At 39.9% G+C, this 21,470-nt stretch overlaps 3 protein-coding genes and 1 long non-coding RNA gene across 16 annotated transcripts in view; 1 reads left to right on the top strand and 3 right to left on the bottom strand.

Moving 5' to 3' along the window:
• Positions 1 to 2,185: 2,185 nt before the first annotated feature.
• Positions 2,186 to 5,699, bottom strand: LOC136255619 (uncharacterized). Of its 7 annotated transcripts, none has more exons than XM_066048429.1 (13): positions 5,521 to 5,699; positions 5,336 to 5,475; positions 4,957 to 5,292; positions 4,574 to 4,908; positions 3,864 to 4,518; positions 3,790 to 3,817; positions 3,584 to 3,742; positions 3,368 to 3,538; positions 3,245 to 3,314; positions 2,608 to 2,749; positions 2,485 to 2,560; positions 2,383 to 2,430; positions 2,186 to 2,326 (listed from the first exon to the last, which is right to left on the bottom strand). In XM_066048429.1, the coding sequence occupies exons 2-5, from the start codon at positions 5,447 to 5,449 to the stop codon at positions 4,221 to 4,223; spliced, it is 1,083 nt and encodes a 360-aa protein (XP_065904501.1). In that variant the 5' UTR covers positions 5,450 to 5,475; positions 5,521 to 5,699; the 3' UTR covers positions 2,186 to 2,326; positions 2,383 to 2,430; positions 2,485 to 2,560; positions 2,608 to 2,749; positions 3,245 to 3,314; positions 3,368 to 3,538; positions 3,584 to 3,742; positions 3,790 to 3,817; positions 3,864 to 4,220. The 7 variants fall into 7 exon arrangements, with proteins under 7 accessions (XP_065904501.1, XP_065904502.1, XP_065904504.1 ...); XM_066048430.1 differs by having other exon boundaries at positions 3,245 to 3,311; XM_066048432.1 differs by having other exon boundaries at positions 2,608 to 3,314; positions 3,864 to 4,351; positions 4,403 to 4,518.
• LOC136254973 (probable E3 ubiquitin-protein ligase HERC1) lies at positions 5,493 to 10,293 on the bottom strand. The gene is made up of 9 exons (XM_066047693.1): positions 10,212 to 10,293; positions 9,125 to 9,265; positions 8,920 to 9,072; positions 8,819 to 8,879; positions 7,447 to 7,684; positions 6,360 to 6,622; positions 6,118 to 6,224; positions 5,923 to 5,986; positions 5,493 to 5,755 (listed from the first exon to the last, which is right to left on the bottom strand). Exons 3-9 carry the CDS (start codon positions 8,983 to 8,985, stop codon positions 5,493 to 5,495), a joined length of 1,062 nt encoding a protein of 353 aa, XP_065903765.1. The 5' UTR covers positions 8,986 to 9,072; positions 9,125 to 9,265; positions 10,212 to 10,293.
• A 337-nt stretch (positions 10,294 to 10,630) lies between these two features.
• On the bottom strand, positions 10,631 to 13,705 carry LOC136255633 (uncharacterized). Of its 2 annotated transcripts, none has more exons than XM_066048448.1 (6): positions 13,207 to 13,705; positions 12,907 to 13,083; positions 12,722 to 12,853; positions 12,577 to 12,672; positions 12,409 to 12,457; positions 10,631 to 10,754 (listed from the first exon to the last, which is right to left on the bottom strand). In XM_066048448.1, the coding sequence occupies exons 1-4, from the start codon at positions 13,245 to 13,247 to the stop codon at positions 12,594 to 12,596; spliced, it is 429 nt and encodes a 142-aa protein (XP_065904520.1). In that variant the 5' UTR covers positions 13,248 to 13,705; the 3' UTR covers positions 10,631 to 10,754; positions 12,409 to 12,457; positions 12,577 to 12,593. The 2 variants fall into 2 exon arrangements, with proteins under 2 accessions (XP_065904520.1, XP_065904521.1); XM_066048449.1 differs by lacking the exon at positions 10,631 to 10,754 and adding an exon at positions 10,978 to 11,942.
• Positions 13,317 to 21,470, top strand: part of LOC136255638 (uncharacterized) — a 13,584-nt gene continuing 5,430 nt past the window's right edge. The window contains exons 1-7 of one of the 6 annotated variants that reach the window (XR_010701008.1): positions 13,317 to 13,551; positions 15,861 to 16,002; positions 16,057 to 16,177; positions 16,255 to 16,551; positions 17,015 to 17,080; positions 17,128 to 17,248; positions 17,296 to 17,454. This is a non-coding gene — a long non-coding RNA (uncharacterized lncRNA). The other 5 variants (XR_010701007.1, XR_010701006.1, XR_010701010.1 and 2 more) reach the window with 5 other exon arrangements.

Raw genomic sequence — 21,470 nt, 5'->3', positions numbered from 1 at the left:
AAAATGTAACAAATGGCGAGGAGTAGTTTAGTTGGTTTGCAACAATTGCAAGCGCTTTCGCACAGACCACATTGCTAAAGCTGGCAGAAGCAAAGCTGGAAAGAGGAGGACACAGCAGAGTCACAACAGTCATAAGAAAGAGTCCTCAGAAACAAAGTCTGGCAAACGCAATGGATGGAGTGGATCACATTAACAATGATGACCTCCGACAGCTGAACACTGAGCCTTCAGATGAAGATTCCACTGCCGACATAATCCACGTACATTCAGTCTCATCAACAGTTCCTGAAAGCTACAATGTGCCTGTTTAACTGAATGGCAATCACCTAGTGATGGAACTTGACACAGGAGCAGCAGTATATATCTTTGGTCAGTGAGAAGACATGGTCCAATAAATTGAACAGTCCTACATGTGCACTGAAAACCACCTCGCTTTTAAATTGCATAGTTATCCTGACAGGAAGCTGCAAGTGTTGGGCTACTGCAAGCAATGTAACGCTGATTAGATGACTAGTCTCTGTCTTCACATCTTGCAATTGCAAGCCTTCATGATCATGCTTCCAAACATATTATTTTGTGGGTATAGCTATAGCCAAATCATTAATCACAATGACTTCATTTTTATGAATAATTGTACTGACTGTTCTATTAGGATAGTTCGACGTTTAGCAGGAGCTAGTGCTGCAGCTCAAAGCCTGTATCTTGTAGCTGTGTAATGTAGATAATGCATTTAGCATGCTTCCTTTAAACAATACCCACACAGAAAACCTAGAAAATCTTACAGTAAGGTCTGTATACAATGGCTTCAATTATCGCCTATAAGCCACAACAACCACCGTAACCATCGCATTAAAAGCTGGAAGCACTTAAAAATATAAACTTTGGAAATTGGAATTCATTAATTCCAAATTCCAAAACTACAAAGTGTAAAAATTTAGCATTTTTAGCGTTTGGCGTGCGCAGCGTGCCAAATGCTAAAGTTTTATGCTTTGCATAGATATAGTATTTGGATGGCGGAGAGATAAGAGGATGAGGGTACCTTTCCATCATTCAATTATTACCACATAGAAAGAATCAAAGGATAGAGTTTTATGCAGGTATCTTTCCACCATATATGCATCCTATTATTTATACTTACAAAGCATAAAACTTTAGCACTTGGCGCGCTGCGCGCTCCAAACGCTAAAGTTTTATGCTTAGTAGTTTTGGGAAATTGGATTTCGCCAAATCCAATTTCCCAAAGTTCAGCTGTTAAGCTGAATGGCCTGCCTTTTGTGGCCTCCAAGCGTTAATTGTTCCACTAATCGAAGCCACTACGTGTAGCAGATTACACTGCTCTCAGTGGCTATCAGACGAATGTTTCTATACACCATCACGATCTTTTAACAGTAGCCCACTATAGCCATAGGCCCTCTATAATCCATTGTATAGCTAGTTACCCTCATCTACACAAGAGCTAATAGGGCCTCCACTCACATGACAGTAGCAATCAATCCATCTTTTAGGTAATGAGAGTTCATGGGGCTTCCCTTGTACATGTAGCTATATGTCACAGGCTTTGCAGAGTAAAGCTAGCTAGCTTGATATGCTAGCTATAGGCATCAGCATAACTTGTACAACATCTCCTATTCAGCCTCCAGACAACAGGCCCCAGAGGGGAGCCCAGAACAGTCAGTGTTCAGTCATGGTAATCATCATTCTAACTAAACCTTATAATCAGTGGCCCATCTAGGGGATGGGGGACACTTCCTTCCCTTTTTCTTCCATAAAAAAATTCACAAAAGATCGATATACTCTAATAGAGCAGTCAGTAAAAGATTGTAGTAAAGGATTGTAGTATTCTTATCTATGGTCACACTGTGTAATCATCAATATCATAGACAGTAACTATGTCACTATCAAGTACTCCAGATCTCCACACTTTTTGTTTCTTACTTACTGTCAATGGTTTGATTTATTTTTACAGGCTGGATGGGTTGCCGTTGCCACCGTTCCCAAGCGCAATGTGTTACAGTGCTGGACAGCTGGAAATACCACCAATCAAACAAGCTAAGGCCACCAGACTCAAGTGACATAGGCGAGATCAATATCAAGACCCTATATAACCCCTCAAGCACATCAGGTCATAAGATAGTAACATACAACGAGCATGCACGTGTTTAGAACATCCACAAGCTTACGAATATCAAATTAATACCATTATCAACACATTCAACATAATACACATAGTGATAATCCAGTCCAGAAAATTATGAGATGTTGATCATCCTGGACTTAATCCCCCCCCACAGTATGAGGAGATTATTACATCATCTTCAATACGTACCTAATAAAGATGGAAATAAGGTGATCCCTGCAATGTACAGAGAACATGCATCCTACTTTGTTTAAAAAGTTGCCTAAGGGTCACAATTGCAATGTGTCACCAGGCTAACAAAAATCAAAGGATGCATAGAACGACAGATTTTGTTAACAAATGCTTACCTCATTGAAGTTTTGGAATGGTTCCAACATATCTCTGTTAATATGAAACATTTCTGGCTAACGCTGCACCCTGTAGCTATGGGAACACGCAACATGTTTTGTTCTAAATGATGCTCAACTTACTGCATCCACAAAGTACAGTCCTGGTTCAATTGTAAGACACATGCCCTCCTTAAGTATACTCGTTCAGTTCTAAGACTTGTCTGGGACGTTCACGCAATGCTGACATTGGTAAGTGGATTCCTACAGACTTTATGAAGTTCAACTACAGAAAAGTAACAAAACACATGTACAGGGGGTCTCTACATTAAAAGGATCAAGGTCCTTGAAAGTACTGCCGCATTCTTCTTTCAAACAAATCTTACTTGGCATAAACCGGTAAGCCCCACTAGGAATCAACGGAACTACTTGAATGTTTGGTACAATTAATTAATTCACAATTCAAAGTGACTGCTTTATTAGAGTAGATTGCACAGGGTGCACATAACTGTAGTTAATGTAAGGATATTATGGAGATATAGTGATCAGGATGCAGAGGGTTGATGTCATATTATAAAGCGAATTCCATGAAATTTTTGCGACCAGATTCCAGTCCACCTTTTGTGAAGTTAAACCAAAAAGAGTGACATACCACTACTACTAGTAATAAGCATACACTGAATATTTTTTGGTATATATTGTCATTAAAAACTTGTTCCACCACTGCTCCCTAATATATAATAGTATACTCCATTCATGTACAAACAAATCGTACACTTACATTCAGAAAGTCCACTCCTGCAGCACCATGATGGGTTACACTGTCCTTCATTGTGATCACTGGGCGCCTACTGGAAGTAGTCAGTCCACTGAATTATCTTATGCCCAGATCATCAAGGCAAACCTTCTCATTGTTAGTCTGTTTCCTACGGCAGCTGCCGCTGCCGCTGCTGTTCTCTCTCCCTCTGGGCAACTCGGTTCGCCTTCTGTTGTGCCCTCCACTCAGCAACTGGCACTTTCCCTGGTAGGTTTGGGCAGTACCAGTTCCCATAATACTGGGTGTGCCCACTATGCACTAAAATAGAACAATCAGGACATATAGTGTCTAGTTTGTAATTACCACTCAAAGGCTGGTGGCATTTGCTGCAATCATGTTGTTTATGCTTTTTGTGTTGGCGTGGTGGAGGAAGAGGTCCCTCCTGTCCAGCAGCAGCAGTTTCTTCCATCCTTCTCTTCAGTGCTCGCTTACGGTGCCAAATGACGGTATGACACACAGTTCCTAAAACATGACATACACAAAATTGACGTACACAAGGTTTAACATACCTGTCTCCACTTCCTGTTCTTTGAATCCCTGCAAATTATAGAATAATTGTTATGACTATACTACTAAGGATTACCAGCTCGCTGCTTGTGTGTCACTGTTAGTGGGGCAGCCAATTCCGGTGGTACTACTGTGCACTGGACCCGAGAACCCACATGAGTACCAGTGCCGGCAACAGCTCTGATCCTAGCCTGTCCAGATGTGTCATCCGGCTCGGAGAATTGATGGTGTGGTGCTGGAGGGGCAGGAGGGGAAGGTGGCTGGTTATTTGCTGGAAGATTCTCCTGTGCACAGAGTGGTGGAGCTACCATCTCTAGACCCTGCATTCTAGCCAAGATCTCCTTCCTCCTCTCCTCGTTCTTGTACCATTTTTGCTATCAATAAAAGAATCAAAACTTCAGCCTTATCGAATAGAGTGAGTAACCAAAGTGGTCTAATTAATAGCATACAATACAAGGTTGGTCCCCTCCAGCAGGTCTAGGGAATTGCACAGCCGAGCCCGGATGGCAGTGTAATCCTGCAAAATTAGTTTCCATTTGGACAGGTAGGCTCTTTTCTGTCCGCCTACATGGAATGTGTCAGTACAGTATAACAATATTATATTCATGACCATACCGGCACCGCTGGTCCTTGTTGACACATTATGCCTAGTGCACAGTAGTGAGCAGATTGCTTCCACAACACGGCTCTTTAATGGAGACAATGTCACAGAGACTCCAGCGAGAATGCATCTGTGGTAACACATACTAGAGTATCGTTTACTACCACTTAAGTACGTCAGTATACCTCCTCATTTGCTCTGTGGTCGTGTGACCTGTCCTCTTCTGACCACAAAAGTGACCCCTCAAATTCAGTGGCTGAGACTTAAGGAGCACTTCTGTAGCCCTCTTATTATAAGGATCCAGGTCATCCCAGAGAGCCTTGATCTTCTGGACCTCTTCATTTGACACAGATAGCCCGTCCAGCCCAACAAGCACTTGGGCTAACTGTGCCACCTTCTCCCATCCTGGTATCCCCCTGGAGTCTACTGTGGTGGAACTGGCAGATATAATGTCATTGGAAGCAGTGGTGGTGGAACTGGTGGTTGCCATGGTGGTACCATCATCAATGGTAGTATCATCCTGACACATAAATAATTATATTACAATTTGTGTCCAATTAATTACTACTTCCATCTCATCGTCATCATCATCACCATCATCCTCATCATCTTCTTCAGCTACTCCCGTACCAACCATCCTGGGGTCTTCAGAAAAGGTGGCAGTGTCAGTGAAGGTGGCAGTGTCAGTGTCATCCTCTGCAAACCCTTCATCCAGTAGCTCTTCATGTAGCTCTTCATCTCCCTCCTCACCCTCAGCCAACTTATCTTCAGTGAGCTCAAGAAGCATGCCAGCTTGTTTGTAGAGGTATGACACCCCAAACAGCTCCCCCTCATTGCGGCATGTTGGTGTGTGATGGTACGGGAGTAGCTTGCTGCCGGAGACAGACTCGCTGACCTTGTTGACCTGATACGTCAGTCAGCAAGGGTGTAGTAATTTAAAAACTAACCTTGCTAGCAAGCTGCAAATTAAAAATGCGCATACTAGACTGCTGCTGCTGCCAGTGCTCGTGCCTGGTTCCACCTGGCCAAGCCCTCCAGTAAATAAGCCTGGAAGTGGACATCACTTGCAGACGACCCAGGGATAAATCTGGAAAAACAACTACATCACAGTTGTGAAAAATTGCAGATTAACCTGGCCAGGTGGAGGTGAAACGATTCCAGAGATGTTGTGCCTCTTGCACATCGAAACACTGGCAGCTCTACCCCACCCTTCTTGATGTGTCCTGTTACAGTATACGGGGCCACGCTTGGAGGATCCTGAATACACGGGATGTGCTTCTTCTCCTCATTCCAGATGGGGACCATCTGTTTACTGAATGAAGTACACAAAATGAACTTTGGAGAGGAGAAATCAGGGATACATGTACCTGAAAACAGGAACACCGAGTGAATCAGTTGCAGGGGTAAACTGCAGCAGCAAAGCCTCTATGTTCTTGAAGGTCTCGTCTGCTCCACGAGTCCTTCTCCGGCAGTGTCTTGACAACTCATTAGTTGTGATGGCCTTCTGTATGGCACTCATGGAAGGAGTGCTCACGCCTTGTTGTTGCAGACACCCCCTCTTGGTAAACAGACACCCCCTCTTGGTAAACAGACACCCCCTAGGTAAACAACACCATCTTACATTACATTGGCCCATGTCAAGTCAGTCCCCAACATTGCTAAGGTGCACTTCATACCTCCATAAAAAGGTCTTTCCCAAACCCACCAAGCACACAATTCACCACTTTACCTGTGCCTCCACTTCAACTGACAATCTGTTGGATTTGGTAACCAATAGTTCACCTAGCAACTGAATTGACAGTATGATGGTCTTCTTGGTAACTTTACTGAGAGTGTCTGGAATAAGAACAGGTAACCAACAATAATCACCAAACAGTAAGTACAGTGTGAACCTGCTCAACAGGTTTGTGTGTTCATAGATATAGCAGAAACTTTAATAACTACAAAATATACTCAGATCATACAACACACCTTGGCAACTACTGGTAGCTATACTCTTGAAGTGCATGAACCATTTCTTGATGTCAGCAAACTCCATCAGTCCAGGGAAATTTGAGAAAAGCATTTTAAGGAAAAGCATAAAACCTAATAGCTCCACCAATCGCTTGTCTCTGGCAGCGGCCGTCTCCTCTTCAAGCTGACTGGAGTGTGAAAGGATGTTGAGTTGATGGTATAGAGCAGCTAGTAGAAACTGGATTACTTCAGGTGTTGACTTCAACACATCAAGTCTTTCCCTGTAATATGGAACAAGTGTTGAAAAGCAGCTCTGCAGCCCGACACTTCTTCAAGCTCTTGTAAAGGAGCTTGACCATAAGCACAAGCACTTGAAGCATGCCAATGCATTACAGTGTTAACTCCAAGTGTTGTAGTGCTTGCCTAGTGGGTGCATGTGGGGCTGCACAAACACCAGTACTATCGATGACTTTCTATACCATATTTTTATAAGGAAGTAGAAGGTCATAAAACCTATCATCTACTGTTTTATAGTGCAACGAAATTATCTGATTGTTGTGGTATTCACATACTGCTTTTATATGAACATTTCCTTTGTGAGATAAGTGGATTTAAACTTTGAACCCGGGTAGAAATGATACTTCAGTTATGCAAACGTTCTGGAACCAGAACTCTTAAAAATCTGAAATAGTGTGTAAAAAGCATAAATATCTTAATAAAACAATTACTTGCTCTAATGTATATATAGAACCGTCAACTACTCTAATAGAACAATCATTTTGGAGTTCGGCTGGACGGAATTCTGGATAACTGCAATTACACTGTACGTGGAAATAATCGTTTGAGTCCTACAATGTACAGGCAGGTGTATATATTCATCAATCAGATGGCTACCACTTAGCATACAATAACACACTTGTCAAATTGCAGTACAAGTCTCATGTCAGGAACACTATACGACATTCACTGGGTATTGATGCTACAAGTTCTTAAGGCACACACATGCACACACAACACACTACACTATACCATAAATGCACACAAACTACACTTCGTGCAGGCACCAAAAAGACATAGTCACACTATAACAATTTATTTCACTGACCCAGTTCTCACAGCAATAAGTTGCAGCAGTTGAGAACAGCTGAGGACCACTCTCTCGTTGAGCACATATTTGTTCTTTTCGTCATCATTAGCTACCACCAATTGAGCCTGCTGGCTAGACAGGAGGTTGCCTAGCAACTGTAAAATTCCAGAGTTGATGAACAGCTGAAGGTCAGTTGGCTCATGAAAAAGCGATAACTGAGATAACCCCAATAGAAGGTACTTGTTGTTTATAGCTCCTGGAAAAAAGAACGCAATTGTGCTTTACACCAGTTGAGGCAAAGTTATAGCATAGAGGCTTTGCACTTTTAGCTGCTTTTGAGGCTTATCTAATATTGCAGGGATGTTCCCACAATGGTTAGCAGTAGTTAGCTATGACTAGCACTCAGAAAAAATAGCCACTACCTCACCTGTCAAGCTTAAGGACCCACACATTTTATCCTACACTCTTGTCTCTTATAACCGCCACTATTCTAAAGCTAGGTACATCCCTGTTATTGCATCCTAGCATAATGTGGACAGTTTGTTTCACTGCATACACACATAACACAAACAACACACAGGTCACACAGGAAACAATTCCATACCAAACTTAGAGCCATCACTGTACAAATTGATGTTTTGTTTGTTCCTACTGCCTAATGCTATGATTCCAAAGTAACTCAACATATTAGGCTGAAATTTTGGCAGTCCATTCTTTGGTCCTTGTAGATAATAGGGAAACAATAAAAGCAAATTTGGAAAAGGTGCAAATAGGCTGGTTTTTGCTGAGATGATATTGTTTCTTTATTGTAGGAGTATAGTAAAAGTTGTTGTATGGTGAAATTTTAGTTGGTAACAGGTGGACATAAAATCACTGAAATACAGGTGCATGTACCAAAGCAGACTTGATATCTTTGTACTATTGATCAATTAATGAATCATTGTTACATGTGATATTTTGCAGTTTGGTACACACACACACTGATACTCCATTGATTTATGTCCACCTACAACCAACTAAAACTTCACCATTCAATAAATTTTGTTATAAACCTTCAATAAAGATATGATGAGCATCAAGATGAATACATACACTCTAATTGCTTGTAAAATTGCATGGCCATTAGACATAGAGATGTACTGTCATAGTGTGTGAAGCAAGCATGCATGGTGGGACGTATAACACAATGTGACTAAGGTATTGACTGGAAAATGCAGAAGTATAAAACTATAACTACAACTACAAGAAAAAATACAACTTCACACAACTACAACTACAAGAAAAAAAATGATATAGTTTTCACATCCATAAAATCTGAGTTGTCTCATGCATATATGCACACACGCACCTACACAATACACACTCTTTATCATACTTCGAGGTTACAAACCTGAAAGCACTTGAAAAAGTCTGATCCAACTGTTCTTCAAATCCGGCATCACACATAGAGCCTATAATTGCTATTATGCAATACTACCTTTACTTACTAACCTGGCCTGATAGAACAGCGTCAGTCTTCAAAAGAGACTGAATTGTTTCCAAGATTGGTATATGCATCAGACAATCTTGTTCCGTAATGCATTGTCTCTGAGCACCACAACCTTTCCACACACGGCGATCGCCAAGGAAAACCGTTAAATGCTCCTGCAAGATAAACACGTTTATAATAAGGGACGATGATTAGTATAATTATTACAATTAGATTGAAGTGTTCCTTGCAATACCTGACTTGATGATATGGTGTTTCTAATCCTAAAAACAAATGTTCATGATGCTCAAAACATTCTTATAGGCCTTCAAAACTGGTGAAATCAGCTTGATGCAACAGTTTATAAACCTAAAATATAACACAAGTATGCACAGCTATATCATTCAAGATTAAAGTTATGGTACCTCCGATATGGTAGTTATGGTAGCTAGACACAGGAGGACGTACAAGAAAGGCTATGCCTGTATACGGTGCTTGCTATGACATAATGAGCCTAACCTATCTGTACATTAAATGAAACCAAACAATATTCACAGCCAAGCCTTTCCTCTGTACTTTCTACTTCCCTTAGTAAGTCGCCATTTATCACACACATTTCAACAAGCACTTATAATCCCTCAACACAACAACACAAACTTCCAGTTTAGAATACACAATAGTCTTTGGTCTCTTTACACCAGCACACCATGAGCTATCAGCAAAACCACATACCCTATCATTTCCCACTTCTTAAACACCGGTATATACATATTATATCAAACAGCAGTACTTCACTCATTGACCAATTCTTTTGAACAGTTCACATATTCCAACGAATTGCTGGGAATTAACCCTGTAATTTTGAGTTTTCCATGGGATACCCAAATACCTGATAACAACCTGTGACATTTTAAACTCTCTATAAAGGCCATCGTACAATTAACCTCTCTATAAAGGACACTATACACACACATACATACATACATACACCATTACAAAGGATACTGCACATTTAACCTCTCTATAAAGGACACTGTACATTTTAAACTCTCTATAAAGGCCATCGTACAATTAACCTCTCTATAAAGGACACTATACACACATACATACATACATACATACATACACCATTACAAAGGATACTGCACATTTAACCTCTCTATAAAGGACGCTGCACATTTAACCTCTCTATAAAGACACTACACATTTAACCTCACTATAAAGGACACTGTACATTTTAAACTCTCTATAAAGGTCATCATACATTTAACCTCTCTATAAAGGACACTGTACACACACATACATACATACATACATCAGCAGCTCAGGTCATCCATGATGCATCAATGGAACTGATACCTTGGTTCATCACCGAGTTCACGAACAACAATGCTATCCTGTAAGGTACAATTAAGGAGGTGTAGTACTATGCAGCACCATGGATGTTACTGTACTGTATTTTCTAATTACAAGATTTTAATAAATGAATATGTGCCATTAAATTTTGTAAACATGCCTATAATGCATATATGATATGTGTGGCCCTGTACTGAATCATACAGGAGGTTCACACACAAATGTATTTGTGCAGAATCGCCAACAGTGATAATTACCTTAATTCACCAAAATTTTCCTCAACTAAAGTTTCCCTCCATAGCTATGCTATAATATAATTATGGCAAAAATATCACTGTTGGCGAATTTTTTCCAAGTGCATATGCATCATAAAAGAAGTATTTTTTTATTCATTGTCATGATTGAGTTAAAAAAAATCAAATTATTAAAAATCAAATTTTTAAATTTGTCCCCAGCTGCTGCTAGATAGCTACAGTGTATGTTCCTCCTGGAATATCATCATCTGTAAACAAACAAAAGTTATGACCCACATAAAAAATAAATAAACTTTAGAAAGAAACAAAAAATACAAATTACCCACTAAGTCTCGCGTGGCCAGACCACTATTTCAGTGCAGGAGCTTATCAATTAGAGAATATATAATCGTCCTCGCAGAAAATGGTCTGGTCCAGTTTGTATAGACAAGTCGTTCACAGAATCAACAACGTGGTGTTGGGTGTTTATTGGGGCCACGTCATCCCAATGGTCACTACATCATTGGCCTACCCATTTGTATGCCATATATGGATAATTGTGAATGTCAGATGACGTACAGTACCTATGATCAGCACTCCAAGTGTTGACAAAGGTGCTGAGGCCGACTTGCCTATACGAACTGGACCACACTCTTTTCTGCGCGGGTGCTTATAATCTCTAATCTATAAGCCCCTGCACTGAAATAGCAGTCTGGCTACGCGAGACTATTACCCACTATTGCTCTGCAATATATTGGTAATACCGTTAGTGTGATAAGGTATCATAACCAATGATCATACCGTGACAGCATTTTGATACATGATAAATTAAAACACTGTTATATTTATGAATACCTTTTTAGGATTGCTTTTAACCCAGCACGTGGTGTTTAGTTATCCAATTTGTTCATGTTTTAGCAGACACGCCTTAAACAAAAACTTGACATTTTCACATTACAACATAATTATGCTAACTTGTACTGAACCTTTATTTTTTTATTTTTTTGGGGGGGGTTTTGGGATGATACTGCGTGATATTAGGCCCAAGAAATTATGCAATATTAACAATATAAAGCTTACTATATACCGATACACAGTGATACTTTCCTGAAATTAATACCGTGTATTCAACTTTCAATACTGCTGAGCTCTAAGTATATGTTAAATCATAGCCGCGGGTGATATATGAAAAATAAAGTACGAAGCACGCGGCCTAGAACTTTATTTTTTCATATAGCACAAGCAAGGCTATGCTTTAAATGATTTATGGAACTTTCTACTCGTGTAGCTTCACCAAAACTAGAACTCGTAATTAACATACATTGCACGAACTATTAGCAGCCTGAACACACACAAACCAGTTTAACAAAGTAACTCACGTGTAGTTCACCATAGTTTGGCATGGTAGACGTTCATTGCGTCTTTTGACAGGTTTTGCTCACAACCCACAATCAATTCTATTGTGAGTCACATGGTGTGAAGTATTTCTGTGACTTGTCCGTTCACATTAACAAGCATAACAGCAACATTACCTTCTCCCACCCATCATCAAAGCATGTAGGTATGTCTATAAAAGCAATCCAGTGGTAGAAATCGTATTGGCTGGGGTGATTGATCACTCAATGCGGCGAGGCTATCAGCCTTCACCGGCTTGGGTGATTAATCGTACTGGCGCGAGCCCCGTAGGCTACTAGCCTACACTAAGGCACGCGGGCAACTGTGCTTTATTGCCCACAAAGAGTACTTTATTGAATGAATAAAGCATTATTTGCGGTGCAATAAAGTACTCTTTATGGTCGATGAAGCTGTTGGCCGGCTGAGAGTGTACTTTAAGAAAGTTAAAGTGCACTTTTCCCTTTGACCTCGCCCACGCAAAGTTCTATAATGTACACATATATGACATATATACACAACAACACATACCTGAGCATTGGATAGGTATAGCCTGGATGGCCTGGAGTGGTGTGGCTGTCTAAAACATAAAGATAACATACTGTCAATTTACCACAAAGGTCATTGTACAGTATGTTTTGAAATTCATAACCCAACTCCTTTTGTAACATTATTCACACCTTAAAACTATTAGCTTACCACAACTCTGATAATTATCAGTGAATAGTACCAGCCACCAACTCAATTATTGTTATAGAGACTGTGCCCTGAGTAGCCACAGTGTCTCCTTTCTCACTAAAGAACTTATATGATACTTTTTCTACTACACATGGGACACACTTACTCTAGCTGATGTGGTTGAACTGGAGACTTGGGTTCGCCTGAGGAGTCACTGTCTGTTAACACATACTGCTGTGATTGCATCAGAGACTTGCATCCACCTGAGGAGTCACTGTCTGATAAATCATCACCATTCCTAGATAGTGTTGAAGTAAATCATAATCAGCTATGTTGAAAAAATATACTAACTTTGTTTTCAACCCAGGTGGTACCATTGGAAGCTTATCATCTGGTAACTCCGACACAGAATCACTATCAGAGCTGGGAATAATCGGTGGAGAATCTAAGCAATATTCGGCATTGGATCGGTTTTCAATACTGTGATCATCAGAATCAGATATTATAATCACTTTCTCCTGCGCACGCCTATTAACATTAGCAATAGTAAATAAAATGTTAATATTCGCTGTCACCTGCCACTGGCTCGTAATATTAAAATTAACCAAGCCTAAGGGTGCAAAATATTTAAACTAGCTATAATGCACTTACCTTGCTTTCTTTTTAAAAGGAGAACGTACAAAGGATAGCATAGCAGATCTAATTAAAGCGCACAGTATTTGCAACAACACGAGGCGAACCACGAGGTGAATGATTCTATTTAATGCACTACTCTATTTAGAGCACACTACGTTTTAGTACTTATTTAATGCACACCGAACTGGAATCGATTATTGTTTCTGTGGGATACAGAGTGATACTGAACATAGCTGACATAGGAAAATCGTTAGCTAGTTCTATTGTCATCAACGATCGCCAGTCCACCGCTAATGAATTCAGTGCTGGATTTCTTGGCCGGCTGCCTCAGCGATGATTCCTCAGCTGAACTGTTGCAAGGTACATTTAGAATTTATTGCATGGTTAAAAGCCTTGTAGTAAGTAGTAGTAGTAGGGTTGTTCCGCTATTCCGTATTCCGCGGAATACAGCCTCCCCTGTTCTTAGGCTGTACACAAAACAAATGATTTTCTGACCACAAAGTTGTTTGATATTTTGTTCATATTTGTAAGCCTGAGGAGAGTCATCAAGGATGGTATTATTAGGCACTTTCTGGTGTCCCAACCGTTCTGGGAACAATTCTTCAATAAAATTTTTGTGCAGCTTAATCCGACCATTTAAAAATAAACTGGTTTTCTGCAGGTAAGGTTTAGTAGGGCGAGCTATAGCAGTCTTTAAATCCTTATTAATGCACATTTCATGGGCCTCATCAAGGGCTACAGCTCGCCAATGCTGCTCAGTTAGCTTGACAGTAAATGCTCCTCTTTCCAAGCAGTTTAAAATCATTGGTGGGTAGTGTTGAATCTCACCCAGATGGTGTGGTAATATTCGGGCATAGTATTCCCTGTCAAATGCTGCAGACATGGGAGCCATTAGCTTCAAACTGGCTATGCGTAACTCCCAATCACTACTCTTTATGGCTAAATACAGAGCAAAGTAACAAAAACAATCAGTGAAAACAAACTGGGCCCAAAACTTCCATGTTTTGTCATGTTCACCCATCCGTTTGACAAACTTCTTAAAGTCTTCTTCACTATGGCAGTCCTTCACCAGTTCAGAAATTCTCTGCATTACGTTCTTAGGTGAATTCTTTGTCTGTATGCCAGTAAGGAGTATGCAAGTGATATCCTTAGTGATTGTAGCCTCACTGGTTACAACATACGCATGCCACATTTCCCTGTACAAGGCCTCCCATGTTTGCAGCAAGAAATAGTGTGTACGCTTAAAGTTGGAGCAGTGCTCCAATGATGTTAGTGTGGTACCATGATAGCCAGAATTCTTGGCCAGCTCTCTTAGACCGGCAGAGTAATATTCTTTTATTAAAATAGGCTGGTAGTTTTTCAAAATGTGCCAGTCGCCTGGAAAAATTAGAAGCTTTCTCAACAGTGTGCTATACTGTTTCTTGACTTTCATAAGTGTCGGTATGTCTTCCCGTCTCCCACTAAAACTACCCATCCATCCTGGATTCCATCAAATTTTGCCAATAGGTCTTCTGCTACCATTGACATTGTCTCTGCACAGTCAGGGTTCTCATCCAACAGTTCCATATAATGCACAGCTGATGTGCGCTGTAAATCACAGTGTCTGTTGTCATCTAGAAATACTCTAACATCACTGATAACAGCATTTGTTGGTACGATATCTGTGTGATGGTGGAAGTGCAAACCATACTTCTGGATGATGTATGAAAATAGCTTATTCTCCAAGGCAATCCTCTTATTTGCTTCATGAATATTTTCTAGAAAACTCTCGAAGGTAAGTGTTAGTTGAGGTGATGGTAGTGTATCAAAGTTGGTTTGTACAGTAGGTACTAAGCTATTAACTGTCACAGTCCTTTGCTGCTTTGGCCCATTCTTTCCTTGCTTGTGAGGAGAGTTCTCTGGTGACATTTGTCGTTGCTGCTGTCAAGTCAATTTATTGACTGTAAAAGCTGGATTACACTCTTGAATGCTAGAGGGAGGTGATTGTGGTGGGAGCGTGGTCATCTCCATGTCTGTACCTGCTGCGGCAGTGGCCATCTCTGATTCATATTGAAACTCAGGTGTTAATGCTACTCCTGGTTGTACTAGCTGCAGAGTTGTCCCATGGTAACTCCGCTGTTGGTCACCACAGTAAACATCAGAGTAACTCTGCAGCATGTCAAAGTTATCAATAGAGGCTATGGTAAAGCATGTACTTGATATGTCATCCCAGATTGCTGTCTGACGTTGACTTGTAGCATGGTAAGTCACAAATCTGTCATGAGTGTCTAGGGAGCTGGAACATCCCAATCTATTTAAAATTCTCATTAGTTTCCGAGATCCCCCACAAACTTCTATGGTATCTGCTACTATATCGTAGATTGGTGGTGGTTTCTTTGGATTGGTACAAAACATTAGTTGACACAAGATAAAAAACAATCGAATTTTCTTTGTATGTGAGGTAATGCTAGAAGGTTCTCATTCTCGGATAGTGTCAGTGATAGATGTTAAGAAATCTAGTAGTAATGGGTTCACATTGTTGAGACTATCATCAATACTGATTAAAAGTGATGGTGATAATTTTTTGATTTCTTCATGTATCAAATCATTTATTATGGCTCTAGCTTCCTTCAGCGTGGTCTCTGTGTTAGGATGTTTGCCTTGTGATTTGTGATCTTCTTGTTTACTAGGTTCAAACGATGGCACAAGCTGTGATGAACTGAGAGCCCAAGACAAGGCAACCAAGAGATCGACACCCCTTCGATACAAGACTGTACCGAATCTCATATGCACACACTTGTGCATCATATAGGGATGCAGGTGAACAATAAGGTGATCTAGTAGCCATCGAGATGAAAATTGAATTTTCCTGTCACCCTCCTCTAGGTAGACTGACTTCACCTCTTCGCTACACTGGACTCCATAGGCTTCAAGAAATACTTGGCATACCCATGGCAGGAGTACGGCCTTTTGTGACAGTAAAGACTGGGCAACAAATATTACTGAAGTAAGAATTGCATTTGTTAGTTCATCATCATTATGCCTTCTAATGGTGACCTCCCATGTTTCAATGTCATTTTCTAGCTTCTCATCTGAACCATTTAGTTGGCACTCTGTGGACTTGATTATGCTGCTATGTGTGTTGTAACAGCTTGTGCATATTCTGTCACTTGGTCCTATGACTATCTCAATGCCAGTTGCTTCTGTGAGGTACTGTGATATCAGTGTAGGATTGGGACTGTGGCGAATGAATTTTTGTCCAAGTTTTGATGTAGCTCCACAAGACGAACATCTACTCGGGGAGTTAAAGTGATTGTATACCTTGCTATAGCAAGGCGGACACAACAGAAATGGGACGTCATCAGATACCTGCACTCCAAGGTGTGTCTCCAAGGCAGTAATTGTAGCAAAAGCAGGCTTCATAAGTTTTTCATGAAATCTGTTGCAACACTGTGGGTGTATACAGCCTTTAGGAGAATTGTCATTTTTCCATTTTGGTGTAAATGTGGTGTCATTATGGTGTCACTTGGCTTCTACTAAATGTTTCTTACAAGCATAGCCGTCATCCAGTGGCCATTCGCCAAGGTGTGTGTGTGCACAAAATACTTTTCAGCACTCCCCCAGTTTCTGTACATAGTCATTTGTTTAACATTACCTCTTTCACCACATAGGATGCAACACTTCCCACTGTCAGCTGGCTGAGAGCAAGTGGCAGATCTGTCCTGACTCAGGGAGTCCACTCCTCCTAATGACTAATGTTAAATATTGTGTATATATTACTACTATTGTATAATATGTACAGTGCTTACTACAGCTGGAGTGCACTATTTTTTTTTATTTGAAGTTATAGCGAGAGCGCCTTCAGGAGTGTGGGAAAAGGAGAATCCCACTTCAAGTTAATGTTTACACGGTAAATTAAACAGCCTTATTAATGTATTTGGCATATTTTCTTTGCAGTTGAGTGTACAAGTTGACAGGCACGAAGCGAAAGAATTATCATTTTTATTTGAAGTTATAGCGAGAGCGCCTTCAGGAGTGTGGGAAAAGGAGAATCCCACTTCAAGTTAATGTTTACACGGTAAGTTAAACAGCCTTATTAACGTATTTGGCGTATTTTCTTTGCAGTTGAGTGTACAAGTTGACAGGCACGAAGCGAAAGAATTTTCGATGGTGTGGAGTGGACCCTGCCCCTACCTACCTATAGACAGTACATATACACCTGGAGCCACCACTATACTGTACCTCTCCGTTGTCGAACATAAATACATTTATGATACTGTAATGGTACATACTGTGTGCATGTCATTGCTAATATATGTAAATGATAAGTATATAAGTTGACAAGCAACTGTGAAATTTAAATCATATTTAAAAAGAGATCATCTTGAGATGTTGTTCTTTTTGGTATTATTGTTCAACTGCCACGGAGAATTTATTGTTGGTGTTGTATACTTCCTTCCGCTCTGTTGTGAAGTAGCTATGCAACAGCGGTACCGAATCATGCACATGTCACTGCTTGAATGTGAGAGTCACAGTTGAATATTGAGCACTTCATAGCACCAAAATGACCTGCTAAAATAACAAGTACCATGCTGAATTAGCACAAAGGTTGATGCTACAGTTACATAGAAAGTGTAAACTAACCACTGTTTAGTGATTTTAGCACTTGTATAGTAACAATTACATTTCAAGGAGGTTGTTAAATCAACATAATGTGTGCTAATATAACTACCCAGTTTTAACAGTGCATATCACAATTTATGTGTAAGCCATTTGTTCACTCTAGATACAGATCAATATTTCACATAATAGATACATGTGCTTAAGCTCACAAAATTGTACTTGCACATGCCATGCAGGCTTATTGCCATACAGTAATGTAAACCCCGGAAAATTGGAAGTAACCTATGACAGTCCCAGTAGCCTCTGTACGGAAAAGCAACACATCTTGATTACCAGGATACTGTTTTTATCCTAAGGTTCTATTCATTAAAGTGATCGCTAATATTTGAAATGGATTACCACATGTTAGCATTTGACCGTAAAACAAAGTTGAGACAGTAAAATGATCCTTTCCAACATGTCATAGAGATGAAATTTAACACTTCTGGCCCTCTTCGACATGTTGGAATTAACTTTCAAACCAGCAGACAGCAAAAGTTGGCAAACGGATACAAGGGTTTGGTCTATATTCACACCTTTGAAGAAATTTCTCCTTATTTTTTATGTACTGTACATGTAATAATGACAGTTCAAAGACAACGAAATATTTTTAAGCAAAGTAAAGCCAAAACAGTTATATTAGTAGTTATATTAGTAGAACGGAAGGGGTCAGAAAACTTCTCATGGTCACTGTTTTGAAAGAAAAAAAACTTTCATTCAGTTGATAATATACCATAATTATTTCAAATGCTTTTAGATGTTTATTGCCAAGATTCGGAATTTGAGATTGGGGTTTTCCTACACTAATAGTGTGTTTTTGAAGTCAGCATCAAAGCCAAATAATCTCTAGTAAAAAGCCAGTTTGATTGTACATAATGGGAGTCAGAAAACAAGCTGATCAGACTTATATACGGTCTCCATATTCTGAAAGTGATGCGTGTATAAACACTAGCCACTCTTCTCCGCTTCCATCTTTTAAACAACCAACAGCATCAACAATTGGATAACATGCTTGCATTTCATAAAATTTAAGTGTATCTTAGCCTACACTTGAATAACCAATTGAGTTACCATTGAAAAAAATGCATTAAGGAATTAAAAAAAGGACAACAGCATGCACTTGAGACCAATTCCTCCTCAGGGGCGAATCCAGAGTTTCGAAAGAGGGGGGGCACCTTTCTGAAAAACAGTTGAAGACCAAAAAAAACTTGCTGAAAACCAGTTGAAGACCAAAAAAAAAAAAAAAAAAAAAGGTCACAACAATAATAGCTAGTTATCCTTACCAACTATATCACGTCTGCATGTTATGTAAAATAAAATCCTATTTATAGCTTCATAGGTAAGCTACACTACCTCATGAACATTGTGACTGCTTTATTAGAGTAATTGACTGCTCTATTAGAGTATCTCGATCTTGTATGCAATTTCTTGAAGGGGGGGGGGGGGGGGGCATTTGCCCCAAATGCCCCATCCTGGATCCGCCACTGCTCCTGATTGCATTAAAGTTGCAGTGGGGTACATCAAACCTGGAATCAGGCCACCCCTACAATCAACATTCTGATGATGAAAAGTACCGTGGCAAGCTGGTCAATTTACTGTATAGCCACTGAGCATAAACTGAATGCTATGTATTATGGCATATACCTATGTGATACTACGCTACACAACACACTTAACAAAGCCTACGACAGCCAATAGCCACTGTACTACGACCTCTGACTGAGGTCAAAGAGACAGGTCAAAGGACAAGGCCGATTTTACAAAAACAAAGGTCAACCTGTTTACTCAGCACAGTAAAAGCTTGGTGAGTAGTAGCGAACAAAAATGTAGTATAAATTTATGGAATAAAGTCAAAAGTTAAGGCAAATTTGCGTCAATGGTCAAAATCGAAATCAGTCTTGACCGGCTTTGGCTGCAGTCGCAGATCGTAGTACAGAGGCTATTGAAGTGACACTCTCTCGAGCGAACCAGCATTGGAATGCCTATGCACCATACGCAAGTCTAGTCTGGTACATCGCAGACCCTATCAGCAGGGCACTTATCGATTGGAGATTATAAGCGATGTACCAGACTAAGGCAAGTCCTCTTGGGGCAGGACTAGTAACACACAGGAGATTGTACTGTTGAAGGTGTAGGCAGCTGAAGTCCCACCTGGTTACCCATCACAACATTCCTTTTGACAGAACTGTATTAAAGGGCTACAGTGAAATCCTTAGAAAATTTTTTCTTTATTCCACTGGCTCAATATTAGCAAGTACTGCCCGACCCCAAGTGCATGGCTTACTACTACCGTGAACACATAGGATACGTACATGAACAAGAAACTTACCAAAAATGCCTAAATCCATCTACCGTTTGCTTCTGACCTCGTATCATGTTTAACGCGCACTTCTGAAGCGCACTTGGTGACGGACACACAGCCAAACTACAGCTACCTTAACCATCGCCGTTTTTGTACGAATCTTAAACCTTTGTGGATAAGTGACAAATGGTTTATTCTTGCAGACTACATCAATTGAACAAGCTCGAACAAGCGTACACATTCCTTATAAGCGCCCGTTAACTATAAAAATATTTCTTCCAAGTACTACACATTCAAGGCTACATTTCTCATTCACGCCAACTTAAAAGTATATGAAAATCGCTGCATGGCTCTACCACACATAGTTCTATTTCATAAAGAGAGCTCAGATTCATAGCTGATTTGGATCCAGCTATTTGCATGTTTGAAATTTTGCTTTCGTCAACTATGTTATGCTACTTAACTACATAACGGAATAATCAACAACTATAAGTTTTTATAGGATAAATTTCCTTCATTGTCTGAACAGTTCTGACAAAAAATTGAGGCTTTTCAACAATGGCACCATGATATACCAGAACACGCAAGTATTAATAGTGTGTCAGCAATTAGGACACGCTTATTTTTTGGTCCTTTTCACTTCAAACAATTTTAAGCTTTGTTGGCCACATATGATCTCAGTTTGGAAATAATAGCATTAGTCATCTTGGAGGATTTAGCAAAATCGTACTTTTTAAGTAGGTATTTTAAAATTTATATCTCTGGTCAGTAATCATGCTTCACCACAAAAAGTGACGTGTGTCATGAAGAAACACCATTGTATAAACTGACCAGAATTTCATGCGATTTGATGCACTGCTTCTGCCACAAACAATGCACCTTTTTGTGCTTGATAATAAACCCTTTGTGTTTAATAATAAGCCACACCCCCAATAAATTTTATGACTGGGCATCATTACCATGACATAAGCAAACATAATTTTAATAATTTAAAATAAATAGCTTAACATGTAAGTATGTATGCAATGAAACGACTGAGCACAGAAAACAGCTTAGAACTTGACCAAGGCTACGCCCCCAGGCAATTATTCGGTGATAAATGGACATCATATTGGTGTAATGGTATAGGTAGCCTACTTACAAACAGTTTCAGGTATGTAGAACAATGCCAAAAGTTACCTGTACCAATCATGTGAACATCACCATAAAATGCAAGCAGAGAGATATATAGGCCTATAACTCTATGGACTATATAGTATGCATACATTATTTCTCAATTTTATGCGCACATATAGATCAGCAAGTACGTTATGGCATTGTTCTACATACTGAAACT

The sequence above is a fragment of the Dysidea avara genome, chromosome 5 (assembly GCF_963678975.1).
Source record: "Dysidea avara chromosome 5, odDysAvar1.4, whole genome shotgun sequence".
NCBI classification, from domain to species: Eukaryota; Metazoa; Porifera; class Demospongiae; order Dictyoceratida; family Dysideidae; genus Dysidea; species Dysidea avara.
Note: the sequence above shows the minus strand (reverse complement) of the source record. Positions and strands in the feature narration are given on the sequence as shown.

What these genes read in the sequence shown, in the direction of transcription:
- LOC136255619 (XM_066048425.1), bottom strand. Translation starts at nt 5,449, where the DNA reads ATGTCCACTTCCAGGCTTATTTACTGGAGGGCTTGGCCAGGTGGAACC. An exon ending in ATGATGACGATGAGATGGAA is followed by an intron (nt 4,909 to 4,956) that starts GTAGTAATTAAT and finishes TTTATGTGTCAG; the next exon opens with GATGATACTACCATTGATGA. An exon ending in ACCACAGAGCAAATGAGGAG is followed by an intron (nt 4,519 to 4,573) that starts GTATACTGACGT and finishes GTGTTACCACAG; the next exon opens with ATGCATTCTCGCTGGAGTCT.
- LOC136254973 (XM_066047693.1), bottom strand. Translation starts at nt 8,985, where the DNA reads ATGCATATACCAATCTTGGAAACAATTCAGTCTCTTTTGAAGACTGAC. An exon ending in CAGTTGAAGTGGAGGCACAG is followed by an intron (nt 5,987 to 6,117) that starts GTAAAGTGGTGA and finishes TTGTTTACCTAG; the next exon opens with GGGGTGTCTGTTTACCAAGA. An exon ending in GGTGTCTGCAACAACAAGGC is followed by an intron (nt 5,756 to 5,922) that starts GTGAGCACTCCT and finishes TCCTGTTTTCAG; the next exon opens with GTACATGTATCCCTGATTTC.
- LOC136255633 (XM_066048448.1), bottom strand. Translation starts at nt 13,247, where the DNA reads ATGCTATCCTTTGTACGTTCTCCTTTTAAAAAGAAAGCAAG. An exon ending in CCTTTTAAAAAGAAAGCAAG is followed by an intron (nt 13,084 to 13,206) that starts GTAAGTGCATTA and finishes TAATGTTAATAG; the next exon opens with GCGTGCGCAGGAGAAAGTGA. An exon ending in GTTCAACCACATCAGCTAGA is followed by an intron (nt 12,673 to 12,721) that starts GTAAGTGTGTCC and finishes TAAGTTCTTTAG; the next exon opens with TGAGAAAGGAGACACTGTGG.